The sequence below is a fragment of the Ursus arctos genome, unplaced genomic scaffold (assembly GCF_023065955.2).
Source record: "Ursus arctos isolate Adak ecotype North America unplaced genomic scaffold, UrsArc2.0 scaffold_3, whole genome shotgun sequence".
NCBI classification, from domain to species: Eukaryota; Metazoa; Chordata; class Mammalia; order Carnivora; family Ursidae; genus Ursus; species Ursus arctos.
This window is the reverse complement of record NW_026622985.1, coordinates 61,436,727-61,456,749: the sequence shown is the minus strand read 5'-3', so window position 1 is coordinate 61,456,749 and position 20,023 is coordinate 61,436,727. Positions and strand designations below refer to the sequence as shown.

Below are 20,023 nucleotides of genomic sequence, written 5' to 3'. Positions count from 1 at the left end.
ATCTTAATCCTTGGTAGTAAATCAGTTACTAGAAGGATGAGGTGTGTTTCTTTCTTTATTCTTTTGAGGAGAAAGAAAGTTCCATTTTTAGTAGGCCCTATAATTCTAAAATATGTCTATTTTTAAACAATAGGTGACCATAGTTCTGTATATTATTTAGTGCATTGACAGTATCAAATGATAATCCACCTTGGTTTAAGTAGCAAGGTGAGAGTTTATTATTGGCCCTATAGCACTCTTCATATAAGAATTAAAAATAAATGGTTTCTTTCATTTCAGCTCTTTGGCTGGCTTTTTTGCAGAGTTCGCTTTGAGAATGTTATCTTTGGCATTCTAACAGTGATGTCAATACAAGGTTGTGCAAACCTCCATAATCAGTGGAACATAATAGGAGAATTTAATAATTTGCCCCAGGAAGAACTGATACAATGGATCAAATATAATACCAGACCAGGTATGTGGCCCTTTCGTTCTATGTATAGCTGGTTATATACAGACATGTAGAAACAGACACACACAGAGTCGTTTATTCACTCACAGATTTTGAGCATGCTACTTGCAGTGTCCACCAGGTCGAAACTTTTCAAAAAGCAATTTTGTGCCCTCTTTAGATGCCGCTTAGATAACTCAAGATTTTTAATTAGCATGAAGAATTAATGATTGTTCATAGTTATGTACTATAACGCTGAGATCATTATTGTGTTTTAACCCTAACAATGACAAAAATAAAAATTTCAATAATATTTCATAGCTTGTGAACAGACCACTGGAGAAGATACTTTTGACCATGGGGAGGTCAACACTGCTTCTATCACTTCAGTCAGTGCTCACTGTCTCATCCAACTCTGTAAAACCATTTGCACACAGAAGGGTTAAGACCTCAGATACTCTGTTTTCTTCACTAAATCATTTCAAAGAGATGAGTATAAATCCTACTTGTAAATACTCTAAAATATCATTTTTAGCTTACCTTTTTTCCTTCCTATCTTTTTCTAAAACCACCTCAAGCAGAGATATTGATTTCATTTTTAAAAAATCTTTCCAGAGAATGAGTATATTCCACACTATTTTCTTTAAGTAATCCATAATCTTGTCTAAGATTGTTTTTGAAATTTAGTAATTTTCTGTGACACAAGTTCTTCATTGTGGCTTATTTAAATTGATCCTGTGACTCCTTCGGGCGATTTTCTCGTTTGTTTATTTGATAGTCACCATTTTATTAATTAGCCATTGTTAAGGTAAAGTTTCATAAGCTTCAACTCAGGCATCAGGTTTTCAGAGGTGACAGTACCTCATCACTTGCAGCTGCCAGACCGGTTTAATCAGAATTTTAAAATTAATCCTCTAGTGAATTTTTCCTTATAGGAATATAAGGTGTAGGTACTCCTTTTACTCTCCCTTACCCCTTGCCAGTTAGTTATTTTCCCCAAACTTTATGAGATACCAACTTTTAAAATATTTTCTTGGGTCTGTCTTTGTTCTAGAGTGTTTGTCTTGGGTTCCTGACAGAGAGGGCCTGCATTTGGCAGCTTATCCTAAGACGACTCCCACGAACTCCTACCTCAGTTTTAGCCACCTCTTCTTTGATTTTCATATAAATCTTTTTCATCCTTTTATTATGAGTTTTCTCATGGTTACCACATGTTTATTAAAAGCAGCATGATGGAGGCGGCTGGGTGGCTCGGTTGGTTAAGCATTTGCCTTTGGCTCAGGTCATGATCCCAGGGTCCTGGAATCAAGCCCCACATCAGGCTCCCTGCTCAGTGGGGAGGCCGCTCCCCTTGCTTGTGCTCTCTCACTCATTCTCTCAAATAAAGAAATAAAATCTTTTTTAAAAAAGTATATAAAAATAGACACATAGATCAATGGAACAGAACAGAAAACCCAGAAATGGACCCACAACTATATGGTCAACTAATCTTCGACAAAGCAGGAAAGAATATTCAATGGAAAAAAGACAGTCTCTTCAAAAAATGGTATATGGAAAACTGGACAGCAACATGCAAAAGAATGAAATCCAGCCCATGGTCTACTTACCAAGTCATGTATTAGTGAGACTTTTGTCAAGTCAGAAGGGATACTTTTTTCTAATTCATATAGTAGAGTGTATGTGGAGACTTCAGTGAACATAAAGGAAAGTATCCCAGCCTTTCCCCATCTTGTTCATATTTACCTCCCCATCAAAAGTGAAGACTGTGCAGAGTATTTCTCCTCCTTTCTCTGCCATAGATGATTTGTCTTCAGAGATTCCAGCTCTTGCTGGACAGACCCACCTGCTTTCTTCCCGATAACTGTGGCCCTGGGCTTCGGGTCCCTCTAGCCTACATTTTCTCAGCCTTGGCACTATTGACATTAGGGGCTGGCCTGTGCATTGAAGAATATTTAGCAGCATTCCTTCCCTCTCCCCACAGGTTGCCAGTAGCACCTCTCTCCCCCACAGTGTGCCAATCAAACATGTTTCCCGAAATTGACCATATCTATCCCTAGGAAATAAAATCATGTCTGGTTGAGAACCACTGCTCTAGCCTAAGAGCTTTCCATCATTAATTTTTGAATCTTGTGATAATAAATATACATTTCTACATTGATTGACATATTTTTGAATTTAAGTCATGTAGAGATTTTCATTTAAAGTTACATTTAGAATACTTAGTTATATTTGCAAGTAAACATTCAGTTATCTGCAGTAGCTCTGAATGACACGCCTTGTTCTTATTAGTGATTTTATTATGCTGATTAAAAATGATAACCTTCAAAACTATATAATAATTTATTATACAGAAGCGCCAGGAGGTAAGTAAATATTTTTGTCTTCCAAGAAACTACAGTTCACAGTTTCGCCTTAAAAGATGTAGTGTGAGACTTGTCCTTTGTAACAGTCTCTCAGTTCTTGGCATTTTAAATTATCAGAACAAGATATAAAGTTTTATAATTCTTTCTGGTCCTGTGTGTTTTTGTAGTATTGTCTTTTACATTGAGCTTGAACGTGGCAAGAAGTTGCAGTGAAGTGGCTGAGGGAGGGCTCTGGTGCCACCTAGGCGTGTAGTCTTGGGCAAGTCACTTACCTTTGTTGGCTCTCAGTTTCCTTATTTACAAATTAGAATAACATAGAACCCACTTCATGACGTTGTGCAAATTGAATTGTTCAATCCTAGTAAACTTATTTAACACAGTTCCTGGCACAGCGATAACAAAGTCGGCTGTTATTATAGTAGACAATATTGAGCAAAGAAAAAGAATAATGCCGGTGGTTATCATTTAAATGTGTTTCATCTTTCTTAATTTGAGTTCAGATATTACAGCTAAGTAATGATCTTTGGTTTTGTTTAAACTGTCATTAAGGAATAAATCCTTGTTTTTCAGATGCTGTTTTTGCAGGTGCCATGCCTACGATGGCCAGTGTCAAGCTGTCTACCCTTCACCCCATTGTGAATCACCCACATTACGAGGATGCAGACTTGAGGTTGGCAACTGAAAGTTTCAACCAGACATGCTTACAACTCATATTTGACTCTTAGGAATAGGGAAAATTTTACATATGCACACACACACTCATCTTCATATTCATGCTGGAAGTTTAAAAATGTATAATAACCTTCCAGAAATTATAATATGTACCTGTTGACTCTAAAGGAAGCTTAATAAACCTCTGAAAAATGAAAAAAAATTTTTTTTCAAAGTGAAAATGTCATGTATTCATGACTAACCTGTGTGTGTCTGTTTGTTCCATAGAACTGCTAAGAACCAGTACTAGGAGGTGGGCTGGATCTGGCCAATGGCCAGAGTTTGCCAGCCCCTGCTCTGAACCCCACAAGCCCCTCTGCCTGATTTAAGAAACCATCCTCCATCTTACCGGTGGCCTATAACCTTTCCTTTTTATTTTATTTTTTTTAATTTTAATGTTTTTTTATTATGTTAGTCACCATACAGTACATCCCTGGTTTCCGATGTAAAGTTCGATGATTCATTAGTTGCGTATAACACCCAGTGCACCATACAATACGTGCCCTCCTTACTACCCATCACCAGTCTATCCCATTCCCCCACCCCCCTCCCCTCTGAGGCCCTCAGTTTGTTTCTCATAGTCCATAGTCTCTCATGCTTCATTCCCCCTTCTGATTACCCCCCCTTTCTTTATCCCTTTCTTCCCCTACCGATCTTCCTAGTTCTTATGTTCCATAGATGAGAGAAATCATATGATGATTGTCTTTCTCTGCTTGACTTATTTCACTTAGCATTATCTCCTCCAGTGCCGTCCATGTTGCAGCAAATGGCCTATAGCCTTTTCTAACAGATAAAAAAAGTGTATGAAATTTGCTATATTACATGCTTTTATGAAAATTTAGGGTGTTTTTTTGCTAGCTAGGTATGAGAACTCTGGTTTTCATTAAGGTGTGAGAGTTTTGTTTTCCTTAAATAACTAACTTCAAAAATTATTTTGATCATTTTAGTAATTGTTAGGGTAACCTTTTCCTGTTAATGCATCTTTGACCTATTATTAGAGGCAAAATTTTAAATCATTTAAAGTTTTATGTCTGGTTGTGGACACTGCACATCCTATATGCTTGAAATTTTGAGAAATGTCCAATGCTGGTCGGAGGATGGGTAACGGGGTGACGGGCATTAAGGAGGGCACATGATGTACTGAGCGCTGAGTGTTATATGCAACGGATGAATAACCGCAATCTACATCTGAAACTGATGATACACTATATGTTAACTGAATTTTAAGTAAAATAAGTTTAAAGAAATATACAGTTCATAAATGGTAATTATTCAGGATTTCATAAAAACTCCTCTATTTAGGGCCAGATTGTCTGTTGTACCATATTTTGGTGACTCATCCTGTTTGTCAAGCTTCCTGACTGCTACACGAGAAGCCCTCTGTCTGAATGTATGATTTACTACATTTCAACTTCAATTCGTATGCTTTTCGGATAATTTCAGTAGGTGAAATTATCTATCCAAAATCTGTTCTCACTCTGTTCCCCTCTCTGAATATGTTCCATGAGCAGATTAATTATTTTATGCATATGCAAAGCAAATTTATATCCTGAACTATTATCCTGCTACCCAGGTCTAGAGTCTAAACAAGTTTATGTCTGTCTTTTCCGGTAAACGCTAACACGCAGTACCTACAAAATTCAGACCACTGTAAGTTTTAGCACATGCAAAATGTAAGTAGGAATGTGGACGCTGTTATCCAAAAATAATCTATGCCATCCCCAAAACAATTCATGCTGCTTGAGGTCATATATATGGGTGCTCCAGCCAGTGACTGTTGGGATTTTAGCTTGCTAGCAAAATTTCTTTAGTCCATTCTATTATAACTTATTAAAAATTTTTTTAACTTGTGTTTTGAATGTAAAGGGCCCGGACAAAAATAGTTTATTCCACATACAGTCGAAAATCTGCAAAAGAAGTGAGAGATAAATTGTTGGAGTTACATGTGAATTATTACGTTTTAGAAGAGGCATGGTGCGTCGTGAGAACTAAGTGAGTATGAGCCCTGTGCTATATGATATGGGATATCTTTACGCAACAATCATTTTACTTTATTACAGTGGTTGTGATTCTTTAGGAATTTTTATTCTAAATAAATTCCATTAAAATATTATCGTGGTATTTTATTTAAAATTATTTCATGTAGGAAAGTAAGTATCATTTAAGTAGAATCTAATTTCAAGAAATTATAGTGTGTATTAACTTCCAGATTTTTTCATTTTAATTTAACATCTTAAATGTTGCTTTCCTTCATAATTTTTCAAATTTTTATGAGAATTTTTATTAGATGTATGAAATACAGGTTTGAATTTACAGCAGTGTGAGACATTAGCATTATTTTACTGTAACTGGAAAACACTGAATTAATACGACGAGAAAAGTTTTAGATAAGAAGACATAGTAAAACATTCCTAAGTATAATTTTGAATTTCTGAATTTTGAATTTCTAAAAATCACAGAATTCTAAAATGGTTAATGGATATCTTGAGGCCCTTTTTAAGACTCCTTGACTTAAGAGGTTCTTAGTAATATTAAGTCTAACATTAAGAATTTTCATTTCTCACATGGATAATTAAGAGTTAGACCATAGAACATTTTGGGAAAGTGAGGTACATAAGTTTTAGTGGCTTATTTTAATATCTAATTTTAATACCTAATATATCTAGGAAGAAATGGGATCTTGTAAAAGAAGAAACAGGAACATCATAATGTTGATGTCTGTGCACATCACATTAATTTAAAATTTAATAAGACAAAGTAGACTTCAACACAAGGCATATTACCACAAATAAAGATGGACATTTTATAATGACAAAAGGATTAATTCATTAAAATATATAACAGTTCTAAAATGTGTATCTCTAAACAGAGCTTCAAAGTGCACAAAGTAAAAATGTGGAGAGTATAAAGAAAAAATAAGCAAATTTTCAATGTTAGTTGAAAATTTTAACTTTCCTTTCACTACTGAGAAAATTAGGCTAAAAGAGTGTAAGGATTAAAAGATAGAAACATCAAACAGTATCAAGTAACCTGACCTAATTACTCTTACAGAACAGTACCGGAAAATACATTGTGCAGAGTACACAATCTTTTAAAGGACACATGGAATTTTCACCAAGGGAAAGCACACTGGACCATAAAAATGGCTTCAGTATGTTTAAAAGATTTGAAATCATACAGAATTAAATTAAAAATTAAATATTATAAATCTACTAAATATAGATATCTGGTAAATCCATCCGTATTTGGAAATTAGGCAGTAAACTTATAGATAACTTATGGGTCAAAGAAAAAAACCAAAAAGGAAATTAAAAAATGATTTTTTTTTACTTGAATGCAAAAAGAGGTGTTTCCAACAATGTTGCTGATCTAAAAACTGATGAATCACAGAAACATGCTGAATGAGAGAAGCAAAACACACAAGAGTACATTCTATGTGATTCAGTTCTGTGAAGTTCAAAATATGCAAGACTGATGGGAACAGAAATCAGAATAGTGATTGGCTATGGTGGAGCAGGGGTAGAGGTGGTGGTGGAAAGATCACCTGGAAAGAGATTCAAGAACTTTTTTCTTTTTCTTAGAATAATGACAGTGTTCATTATCTTGACTGACATGTTTTTTATATAAGTGTATGCATTTATCAAAACTCATGGAACTGTACACTAAGATCTGTGTGTGTTTACTTCTGTAATTGTACCCTAATAAAAAGTTACTCTATACAAGTAAATATTTATGCAGAGAAGACGTCTTCTAAAATATTAGGAGTTAGAAAAATATTGTACAGCTATCACTGATAGCCTTCAGAGACATCAGGAATAAGTTCTAAAGAAGGAATAGCAAATTTTCTCTCATGACAATTCTTTTTGTAAAATTGGCCACTTCTGTTTTTCTTCACAACTCTATTCTATTAAGTATTACATACTCCTTACCTAAAGGCCCAAGCTTATGTGACATTAAGAGAAAATAATGAAAAGTGCTAATTGGATTTTATAGCTTGGAAAAACTGAATTTAGGAGTTATTGGTCTGTTGCAGGCCCATACAAATTGAACATAGGACCCATAAGAAACCAGTTTTGGAGGGAGTTCAGTTACTATTGGCAAGAAGGGGTTGATTTGTTGCTCCCAGAGATTACAGTTACAAGAACTGGGTGAAAACGCAGGCACTCTTCACTTTGCATGGTACTATATTAGCTGAAACTTGAGCATGTCAAAAGGATGTTTTGCTTTGCATGGTTCCATGGAGCTCAGTGTCATGTTAATTGAGACTCATGTGAATTAGAACCGTGTCTTAAGAGTTACCATGGCACTACTTAAAGCAAGGACATAGTCCCAATATGCATATACTTCAATTAACAGGATGCATCCAAAGTTAGGTTTAATGGTATTAAAAACAACTGCATGAAGTCTCTGGGAAATCACACAAAAGCAGGGAGAAACTTGAGAAACATTTGCTCTTGAAACTCCTCTGAATTTGTGACCTTCTTGCCTGAGAGCACTTCCTAAACCATCCCCTCCCTGCTTTTAATATAGCAGAAAATCACAGCATTCTGGTTTTAGGGGACAAATGGTGACAGATGAGCTGTGAGTAGCAAAGCAGCTGGATATTTGAAGGGGATGTTTTAGAAGCAAGAGCACTATAGAAAAACCAAAATCTAAACTCTGAATATAAATTCTGCCTAAAACCTATTCTATACAAGCCTGTGGGAAAGCCCTGGGAACTTGGGAAAAGGGCAGGTGAAAACTAGAACAAGATGTCTATCCTTTTTATTTATTTTTATTTTTTTAAAGATTTTATTTATTTTAGAGAGAGCATGAGCAAGGGTAGGGGCAGAGGGGGAACGAGAGAGGAGAGGGAGAGAATCTCAAGCAGACTCTGCCCTGAACGCAGAGCCCGACATGGGGTTTGAACTCATGACCCTGCGATCATGACCTGAGCTTAAACCAAGAGTTGGGTGCTTAAACAACTAAGCCACTCAAGGTGTCTATCCTTGAAAGAGAACTCCTGGTGAGATTTGCAAATTCCCTGTGCCTTTGACCATGTACATTTCCCAACCTGCACACACCCTAGGAAGCAGAAAGCAGAATCATCACTGGTTCAAGGTGTCAGGTCAGAAATAAGGGATAACAAAGCAACTATAAATTCTGGGGAGACCCCCAAAGCAAGGGAAATATGGAAAAGATGGGTTTCCAAATATAACTCTGCCCAAATCCTTGGCTGATAAAAACACAAAGAAAACCCCAGGGCTAAAAGAAAGAAGTAGCTGGAATCTCAAAAAACTGAGCAGAGATAGCAGCTGCACAATACAGGAGATCCAGACAAGTTAATTATCTACCAGAACAGAAACAATGAAATAAGTCATCAGAAGAACAAAACAGATTTCAGACCACTGCTGCCAGGTATTTTCTCCAGTGTTCAGTTTCCAACCCAAAATTACCAGACCTGTAAAAAAAATGGGACAGTCTGACCAATACTCCGAAAAAAAGTTAGAGAAACTGATTCAAATAGGTTGAGATGTTGGATTGAGAAATGAAAGACTGCAAAGCTGCTGTTACGATTATACTCAAGGAATTACGGAAAATACATTCAAAGAATTAAAGGAAGACATGATATCAACAAAGGACAAGATATGATTCTCAACAGTGACGTAAAAGCACCCTCCCTGGAAAAATGGAAATTTTAGAACTGAAAAGTACAATCAATGAATGAAAATTCTTTAAAAGTTCTAAAGAGATTTGATAGGACAACAGAAAAAAAATCAATGACTTGAAGGTAAATCAAGAAAAAGTAGCCAATCGAAAGAATAGGGATCAAAAAGATTGAAGAAGAATAAAAAGCCACAGAGACCTGAGTGTTATTAAGTAGTTCAACCCATGTATAATAGAGTACCAGAAGAATGAAAGAAAAGAAAAATGGCAGAAAAAAAATACCTGAAGAAATGTTGGCCAAAAGTTTCTTGTTCACTTAAAGCCATTCACTGAAATATCCAATTAATCTTAACAAATGCAGTGAGGATAAACCCAAGGAAATCCACCCCACAGTACATCATAGTCAAACTGGTGAGAAACAAGGAGAAAAGAGAAGACCTTGAAAGAAGCAAGAGAAGAATGATGTGATAAACATCTGGCTTCTTTTCATAAATAATAGAAGTCAACTGACATTCAGATGATAATTCAAAATTCAGATATACAGGATATATTAAAATGCACTGGAAGTGGTAAAAATGTGGATAAATATTAATCACTATATATTTTTTTATTATCTGAAAATCTTTTAAAACCCTGTGACTAGTTAAAGCAAAGATAGTACCATTATATTTTTGCGTTTATAATGTAAGTCATATATATGTCAGCAATAGCACAAGCAAGGGGAGTAAATGAAAATATATGATTTTCTGGAAATAATCCAAGTTTAATGTTAAATAAATTGTGATACATTGAAGATGCCTGTTTTAATATCTAGAGCAACCAAAAAAAAAAGGCAAAAAAAAAAAAAGAATGCATAAGCCAGTGAGTAAAATTGATGACATAGTAAAACTTTTTGCTTGACATAAGTCAAGAAAGAGAAACAGACTATCAAAAAAGAGATGAAACAAATAGAAAAAAAAAGGCTAAATCAAATAATATCAGCAATCACAAATGTGAATGGAGACAAAACACTCCAATCAAAAGGTAAAGATTGGTAGACAGAATACAAAAGCAAAATCTATGTGTCGCCTGTAAGACATACATTTTAAATACATATATAAGTTGAAGGAAAGGGATGATACTGTTATCATGTGAGTAACATATGAAAACTGTAGTGAATATAAATATCTGGAATATTCTAGATAAGGCAAAACTGTATTGCAGAAAGAAGATCAGTATTTGCCTGGGCTAAGCTTGAGTGAGGGGACTGACTGCAAATGGGTTCAAGGGAACTTGTTTCTGTGTCGGGAATTTTCTGTATTATGGTTATGGTGGTGTTCACACACCTATACACAGTTGCCCATATTTATCAAACGTTACTAATAAATGGGTGCATTTTATTGTACATGAATGATTCCTCAATATAGCTGTTAAAAAGTAATAGCCAATTTTGCCTGTCTTCTCCCCTTAACTGCCTCTCATGCAAGGTTATTCTCTAGTGAGAACTAGTATCCCAGTCAGTCCAATCATAGAGCCACCCAAAGTAGGAAAGGTAGAGGAGAACAATCTGGCAAACCAGAGCTTTCCTTCCTTGCTTTGGACTATATGTTTTCATGCTAATCTAAGTTCGGTGAAGCCCAAAAATATGAAATTGATCAGGAATTAGATTAGCTTTCCTTTAATTTGTCTCCTACTATTCATGGGCCTTATGTTTGGATGGTGATACCCCCTAGAAAATGTATTTATTTATATTTCATTTTGAAAATAAATTTTTAAATATGTATTTCTGAATGTATATTGAACCTTTACTGTTAAGTTTAATAATATGTTGGTTATTTGGGTAAGTGGAAAATGAAAATGCAACATACTTAACTTCATTTTTATCCTTCAATATTAAACTTAACATTTTTTGAAATGATACTTAAAATCTTAATTAAATTAATTAGTCTCAGGGCACCTGGGTGGCTCAATCAAGCATCTGCCTTCAGCTCAGTTCATGATCCCAGGGTCCTGGGATTGAGCCCCACATCAGGCTCCTTGCTCATCAGGGAGTCTGCTTCTCCCTCTCCTCCCCACTCATGCTCTCTCTTGCTGTCTATGTCTCTCTCTCTCTCTCTCTCTCTCAAATAAATAAATCTTTAAAAAAAATAGTCTCTAAAAATCTAGAGCTACTTTATAATGTATATATTTTCCCTGTATATATGAATGCATTTTTAATATGGATATATATGTGTCTTTTTTTTTTTTTTTTTTTTTTTTAGGCCTGGTTGCAGTATGCTGGAAATTTGGGATGTGGAAGACCCTTCTAATACAGCTAATCCTCCCTTATGTAGCGTCTTGCTCAAGGACGGGAGGCCTTACTTCACCACAGTATTTCAGAATAGTATGTACAGAGTGTTAAAGGTTAACTGAGAACAAGACAGCCCATCACAAGTGTGGGGTTGCAAACAAGTGTGTAGAAAACAATCACTTTGCCTTATTTACATGAATAAAAATCACAAGCTTTAATAAGGGACCCTTAAAAAGAAGGTCAAAATGATTTTGAGTTATTCCAATTATTAAAAGGTAAATTATTTCATTGTTTTCCATTGAATGTGACCCTTATTAAGCTTGTTATTTAAATGATTAAATCATTTCATTCTGCATAAATGAATGTCCATCTTAAAATTCTAAAGAAAAAATATCTGTAAAAGAACAATGAAATTCAATAAACAAAAGGTATATATAAGTCCTTTTGTATCCAACTAGATGCTTCAGATTTTTTCTAGTACCAGCGTGTACCAGCTCAAACTCTTTAGACCACTTAGAATAGAGTAATGCAGTTTCTGAAATGACACTTCCTTAAAATCCTGATACTAATCACAACTTCTTTACCTCTGTGAGGAAATTTGTGTGTAACCATGTGTCTTTTGAGGTTGTTTTTGCTTTTATTAGCCCTTGGGAAAGATCTTTAATAGCTTTTAATATTTTTTTTTATCATTTCAAGTTAAATGTTTTTTAAAAACAACTTATTTTGTAATGTTTTGAATCTCTTGAAATGTATTTACCCAACCAGATAATATCTGTATTTTCTATTGATTAGTTCCTAACCAAAGTCCAACAGGTTATTAATCTGTCTTTATAATCCAGTGGATTTTCTTTTAACATTCAGGTCAAATAAAATTTGCTATGGTACATGACCGAATTTGGGGGTTAAAACATAATCAGAAAAGAAAATCCAGCTAAATTTATCATATGAGATTTTAAGATCCTGGATCCTGAATGAAGCAAAGGCATTTTTCATCTTGACAGCCCTGTAGCTCACTGGACATCTTTCTTTCTGATTACCATCTTTCTGATTACCATCTTTTATAATAACATATTTTTAAATCCTCATTTATTTTTGGTTTTGGATGAGGAAACTGATGTTTTATAAATCTCCTCCAATATAAAACCTATGCAACAACAATGCTTTGAAAGTGGGAAATAGTTACCTTGAAGATGTTACCAGATGCAAAGATAAATGCTCTTTCTCTGCTTGAGAGATAGTGAGTATGCCACATCTGTAGTATTTTAATATCTATCTACTTTAAATTAATCATCTTGGAGTTTTTGTAATTCCCTTATGTTCTTGGCCCTCTACATTTGGGATAACAAAATAACTCAATTCTATAGGTTAGTTCATGTATAGTAGGTGGGAGATTATATTCAAGAAAACCAATAAAATTATTTTTTAACTTTTATAATTATAAAATATTTTAATACAGGATACAAAACATCTAAGAAAGCATGCCCCATTTTATCAGTATTTTCAAATAATTTGTTTGGGCCTAGGTATGGGGCAAAGAAGGAAAGGAGACTTAACATCTAACATTATAAAAATTAAAATACATTTTGAATGATGTTTTCGTAGGAAATATTTTAAAGAAGTTGGTAGAATTTTTTTTTAAAAGAAGAGCTGTATTAGCTAATAAAACATTTTATAAGTGTGCTTATGTGGATTTATATATAGGAAAGCCAATAAAATTATTTTCAACTTTAATAGTTGTAAAATATTTTAACACAGGATGCAAAGCAGCTAAGAAAGCGTGCACGTTTTACTTATTTTAGCATTTTCACCTAATTTGTTTTGGTGTGTGGGGCAAAGGAGGAAAAAAGATGTAAAACCTAGCATTCATAAAATTAAAGTGACACATTTTTGATGGAGTTGTCATAAAAAATATTTTTTGAAGAAGTTGGTAGAATTCAACAACAAAAGGAAGAATAGTATTAACTAGTTAAATGTTCCATACAGATATAATGTATTAATATGGCTTGTGTTACTTTCCTGTACTATGTATATTTGAAAATTAAAAAAACCCTTGAAGATCTTCTCTGTGTTTTCTATCTTTTCTCATCCTTTACCAAGCATTGAAGTAATTCTGATATGAAGGTAGGAAATCACAAGCCCCTGAATTAATTAATTTATTTATTTATTTATTTAAGATTTTATTTATTTGTCAGAGAGAGAGCACAAGCAGGGGAGTGGCAGGCAGAGGGAGAGGGAGAAGCAGGCTCCCTGCTGAGCAAGGAGCCCGATGTGGGACTTGATCCCAGGACCCTGGGGTCATGACCTGAGCCAAAGGCAGATACTTAACCGACTGAGCCACCCAGGCATCCCAAGGCCCCTGAATTTATTAACCGTGTTTACATTGACAATGATCTTTCTTAGCCATTTAAAAACAGTTCTGTGTCATCTCACGCAGAAGGCAGTGTACCGTGATGGAAATAGTGTGGGCTTTGTAACCAGATGGGTCTAATTTTCAATCCTGGCACTTCTATTTACTGGGTGTATTACCTACCATCCATTCAAAGGTATTTATTGAGTACTTACTGTATGCCAGGCATTGTGCTAATTAAGCTTGGTCATGTTACATGAGTGTGAGCTGGTTTCTTCACCTGGAAATTAGAACTCACACTACCTACTGGCAGTGTCACGCTGAGGATTAGTAGGATAGCGTGTTAAAGCGTTTGGCACATGTAGATGTCCACTCAACAGACGTTAGTTCCATATGCTCGTTCTCCCTGCCTGCTAAATAACCAGTTTAGTGATACCAAGTGACATGGTCGGTTATTTCATCTCAGAACTTCCAACAGTTCTACCTTTATTCTGTGTCAATAAATAGGAATACTGGGCTACAGCTTGCTTTTGTACAAATAATGCTATTGGTTTCTTCCCTGCATATATATTATTGTTTATTTTTTTGAATTGTGAAGACTGTGCGTGAACACTGTGGGTTGAGTGATGATGGGCAGATTTTCCTCAGTTCAATTTAGTGTTTTCCTTAGTTTCCTAAGATCCCATTTATGCACATCTGTTTGAAACTGGCGAGAAGTGAGTTGCTCACAAGCTACAACAATCCCCCCATCTTCTGCTTGACCGCTCACGTGCAGCTTCAGTGACTGATGCGTGTTTTCTACTCTTTTGCTACTAATAGACACCACATCAAAAAACATTGAGTACTTTTCATGTAAATTTTAATTTTTTAAACAAATTGTACTGAGAGAGAACGTGAGCGGGTGGAAGGGAGGGGCACAGAGGGAGAGGGAGAAGCAGACTCCACACTAGTCAGGGAGCCTAATGCAGGGCTCGATCCCAGGACCCTGAGATCATGCCCTGAGCTGAAAGCAGACATTTAACTGACTGAGCCACCCAGGCACCTCTCATGTTGATTTTAATAATAAAATTATATTTCATTTGATATGTGTCAATTATACAAGCAATACAAACTCATGGGATTTTTGTTTTGAAAAAAATTTTGAAACAAGCACAATTACTGTCTTACTGATTTCTTCCAACTTGTAGGTATATTTTGCTTGTTTTAACATAATTTAAACAGTTTCAGGTTTTGTTCTTTATACAGACAGCAGGTATTGAAATGTTTTACAGAGACCATTTTTAATGGGTACCTAACATCCCATCATGTGTGTGTGTCTGCGGAGAGGAATGATGTATCGAAACACGTGTCTAAACCATTACTGAGCTATTTCCATTTCTGCTGATATGTGTGTGTAGAAGAGCACTATAAGGAATACCTTCATGAAGTAAGATTTTTTAACCTTCAGATTATTTCCTTAGGGTAGATTCCATAAAGTTAAATTTCATTTAAAAAATGTGGATACCCGTAGAGCCTACAATGCAGTTTGCCTCAAATTACCTTTGCAAAAGGATTATATACACCACCCGAAGTCAACGTATGACAATGCTCATTTCACAACACCCTCATTAACACTGGTCAGGCTTATTAATATTATTTCTTGCTCATTTGTGACACTCCAAGTTATTCATTATTATTTTAATTTACATTTGTTCCATGGCTTCTGAGGTTGGGTACCCATTCATGTCTGTTAAATAGCTGCATTTCCTTTTATGTATTGCCTTTTTACATGAATCCACATTTACGTGTGTCTAGCCTAGCACTGAGGTTGTCTGTGTTACAGATACTGATTTTTAGTGAGTCTGTCTTGTCATTGAGTGTTTAGTAATGTTGATGAAGATGCCATGTGAGTTAGTATATTCTTACTACTCTGTAGGCTGAAGATTATACTTTAGCTGCCTAAAATAGTTTATAATTTGTACCATATTCAATATGTCATATTTAATATTAAATACCAAGTTTTAAAATCTCAGCGCCTCAGTGTTTAAATAAAGATTCAGTGATTATAATTTCATGGTTGGATACTGTCAACTCTGTAAGTTATGTTTATGTATGAAATTTCTTAAACCATTATTATTCTAACTTGGTTTGCTTTTTATAGGCTATAGAAAGAAGGATTAGTAAATTTTCAACAGTGTTTGGCCTCATGTGAACTAGTGGAGTTTTATGTCCAGTAAAAATTCCCTATATTCTTTTTTTTTTAATGTTTTTTTTTTTTTAAAGATTTGATTTTATTTACTCGACAGAGATAGAGACAGCCAGCGAGAGAGGGAAACAAGCAGGGGGAGTGGGAAAGGAAGAAGCAGGCTCCCAGCAGAGGAGCCTGATGTGGGGCTCGATCCCATAACGCCGGAATCACGCCCTGAGCCGAAGGCAGACGCTTAACCGCTGTGCCACCCAGGCGCCCCTTTTTTAATGTTTTTTTTATTATGTTAGTCACCATACAGTACATCCCTGGTTTCCGATGTAAAGTTTGATGATTCATTAGCTGCGTATAATACCCAGCGCACCGTGCAATACGTGCCCTCCTTACTACCCATCACCGGTCTATCCCATTCCCCCACCCCCCTCCCCTCTGAAGCCCTCAGTTTGTTTCTCAGAGTCCATAGTCTCTCATGTTTGATTCCCCCTTCTGATTACCCCCCCCTTCTTTATCCCTTTCTTCCCCTACTGATCATCCTAGTTCTTATGTTCCATAGATGAGAGAAATCATATAATTGTCTTTCTCTGCTTGACTTATTTCACTTAGCATTATCTCCTCCAGTGCTGTCCATGTTGCAGCAAAAATTCCCTATATTCTTAATCTTCAGAAGGTATATTCTCTGTAGTTCTGTTCATATTCTTTGATAAATCCATTGAGTCTTCTCAAATGAGGTGGGGTTAGAGATAACAGGAAGAAAAATCTCTTTTTGAAAATTCTTTTTTAACCATGAGAAACAAAAGGAAAATTTGAAAAGAATAGGCAAGTGTATACCTTCATGCATAAAAATAAAATTTAGGTGGGTCAAGAACTTAGAAAGGCAGAACTTTAAAACTTTTAGAAGAAAATGGGGAAATGCAAATTAAAACCACATGACAAAAGGTACAAGTCTAATAGTAATTGGTGAGAACAGGGAGCAATAAGAACTCTCGTGAAATTGTAGTAGGAGGATAAAGAATAGCTGTCTTGGAAAATAATTTATTATTACCTAATTTTAAAAGTATGTAGTCCCTGCTACCAACAATTTTACCCTAAAGAAATGCTTGTACAAATTTGCAAGGGAAAACAATTACAAGAATATTTATGGAAACGGATCGCCTGGGTGGCTCAGTTGGTTAAGCGTCCAACTCTTGATTTCAGCCCTGGCCATGATCTCCAGGTCGTGGCATCAAGCTCTGTCTGGGGCTCCATGCTCAGCAGGGAGTCTGCTTGTCCCTCTCCCTCTGCACCTCCCCACCATTCATGCTCCATCTCTCCATCACTTCCTCTCTCAAATAAGTAAATTTTTTAAATCTTTAAAAAGGAATATTTATGGAAGTATTATTTGTACCTTGGGAGACAAAAAGCTGTAAACAGCCTAAAGGGCCACCAATAGACCAAATAAAATGGAATATTGTACAGGAGGGAAAATGATGTATTCACGCATCAGGAGGACTGAATCCCAAATACAAGGTTAAGAATAAAAAACTAAGTTATCAAGGGTGGGGCATGTGTGTAAATATATATGCCACTTGTATATAGCCTAAAAGCAAAGAACGCAATATTGTTAGGAGACGGATGTGTGGCAAAACAATAAAAACACAGGCATGATTACAGCAGAGCATAGGCTTGTGATCACTTGTAGGAGAGAAGGCAATCCAGGAGGGACTCCGGGCGCCTCATCGGTCCTGTTCGAGTTCTTGACCGGGTGTTCAGCACGTCAGTGTTCATTTTCTAATTCTTTAAGATCTATATGTACTTTATAATGTTTAATATATTTTACGCCCTTCAAAGTAGGACTTTGATACCGCACCAGTGGTTCTTAAACCTAGATTCTCTTTCAGTAGCCCTAGTGTGTTAAACAGCAGCAGGGCTTGCTCTGACGACAGGTCCAGCTGGCCAAACGCATCGTCAGACTGTCGATTTTACTGAGCTTCCCCTCGTGTGCTTTCATAGTTTCTTGAAATGGCAGGTAATGTGACAGTGCTTTTATTGAACAGCACAAACTTAACAGAAGTTTGATTATTTTAAAATTTTTTCTATGAAAGTAATTCACGTGCGTTAAGGGAAAGTTGGAAAATCCTGAATAGTAGTGAAAAGAAAACCTATGATTTTCTAGTACAGCGTTTTTAAAATTGCCATATCATGGTTCATTGGACTTTGAAGAAAGCCATCATTCATACAAATCGTATTACAATTTATAATTCTTTTTTGTTGTCAAGATGAGCAATATAATGGCTTGATCATGGCCTTAAAATAACATCCATAGGGTGAGAACTCTGTTTTTGCAACCTAACACAGTATATTTGATGGCCTATGTCTGTTAAACATCCATGGTCTATAATACATAGGAAAATTACAAATTGAATTTGTTTTTTTTTTTTAAAGGTCAAGATTTTTATTATCCAGCTTTAAGTAGTACACTGATTAGGACTTCAAATTAAGCTCCCCGTGTCTCTTGAATTGTGTTAAATTATTTTTTCATCTCTTCTGGTGGTTAACTACCAAAATTAGAAAAAATACAAAATGTACCTACTTAATAACACATCCATAACGAGATGTTTCTTTCCGAAAGAGAAAAATTTCTAAGCTGGGTTTCTGTAATATTGAACAGGAGACATTGCTTTTCTTTGAAAGGAGGTCAATTCAAGTATTCAGTTTCGATACTCAAGACTCCTCGAATGCCCTGCAGCGCTCAGAGTCCTTCCGGTTTTTCTATTCCAAAACCATCCTGCCTGCCGTGCGGATGCGGTGTGCGAGTCTGTCCACAGGCGCTGTAAAGGCTTTCTCTAAGAGCTTAGACGCTAGTGGGTGATAACCACCTGTGACCAGCGCCCTGGCACGACAGAAGGGACGCGTGAGCAGACCACGTCACTTCACAGAAGACTACCCGTGCAGGTGCTGCTTGAGCTGGATCTTAAAGCGAAGGTAGGAAGTAACCAACAAAATGGACTAGGGGACCGGGGAAGGCAGCTTTGCAGGTCGGGGGAGCAGCATGTGCAACAGCCCAGAACCCCTGAGGCCGGTGGCTCAGTCCAGGACGTGCCCTTGGTGCGGTGAAAGCACGGGCATGTTGAGGAAGCTCCTGTAAACTGGGGAGAAAGACAAGCAGGTCAGGCAAGTAACAGGGGTCAAAGGAAGATACGCCCCTGCCGTGGGAAGACGGTACCCACGCCCTTGCTCTCCAGGCTGGCACCTCGGGGGCTCCATTTCTCTGTAAATTGTTTATAATACCTTCCTCACAGAATCGTGAGGATCCAACAAGGTACTCCACGTGGAAGTGCATGATTATTATACATGTGATCCATTTTTCTACTCCTAAACACACCGAGTCAGCTTCGAATCAGAAGTTCACAAAAGGAAGCTCTGAAAGGTATTAGTGGTCCAAAAGAGCAAATAACAGGTCATTTTTATTTGGCTTTGAATTATGTTAGAGGAGCTTCTGCAGACACTGACTTTCTTCTTATGCTTGGCTGAGATTAAAATTCATTTGTATCCTTTGAACACGTATAGACAATGGCCTTTATTTTAAAAATTCCACAGAACAGCTACAGCTAACTCATTGACATATCGAGATTACTCAAATGAAGCTGCAAAGCCCCTTCACAGTTCATGAATTGAACCATGACCCAAGGATGTCGGAACTGACATCTATACAAAAATAGCCCCTCCGCTATTGGGGAGGGGGTGTTCACACAGCGTCATCAGAGAGTCCTAAGGAATACAAAGGAGATCTTAACAATAACTTTTTTAAAACTAGTATTGTGTGGCAGCCACAAAGGCACACCACCCTAGCTAGGACATTCCTCCAGGGAAGAACTTACCGTTCAGCTGCAGGAGTAGAGTTCACTGACGGCCTCCAATCCGAGCGCCTGCAGCTTCTGGCCTGGCAGTCAAGCAGAGGCCCCACTCTTCTGGGCAGTCCCCGGCCCCTGACATCATGGTGGGTATGAGGGCCTGGCCATTTCTGCCCAGTGCTGGGTTCCCCGAACAGGCAACCTTTTCTTCGAAGCTCTTCACTGAGTCAGCCAAGCCATGG

At 36.5% G+C, this 20,023-nt stretch overlaps 1 protein-coding gene across 1 annotated transcript in view; it reads left to right on the top strand.

Annotated features, from left to right (window-relative positions):
* DPY19L2 (dpy-19 like 2) overlaps positions 1-13,480 on the top strand; it is an 83,975-nt gene extending 70,495 nt beyond the window's left edge. The window contains exons 19-22 of the mRNA XM_026509105.4: positions 280-454; positions 3,364-3,463; positions 5,371-5,496; positions 11,391-13,480. Coding sequence (XP_026364890.2) covers positions 280-454; positions 3,364-3,463; positions 5,371-5,496; positions 11,391-11,541 — 552 coding nt within the window. The 3' untranslated portion in view covers positions 11,542-13,480. The remainder of the gene's footprint in view (positions 1-279; positions 455-3,363; positions 3,464-5,370; positions 5,497-11,390) is intronic.
* The last annotated feature ends 6,543 nt before the right edge of the window (positions 13,481-20,023 follow it).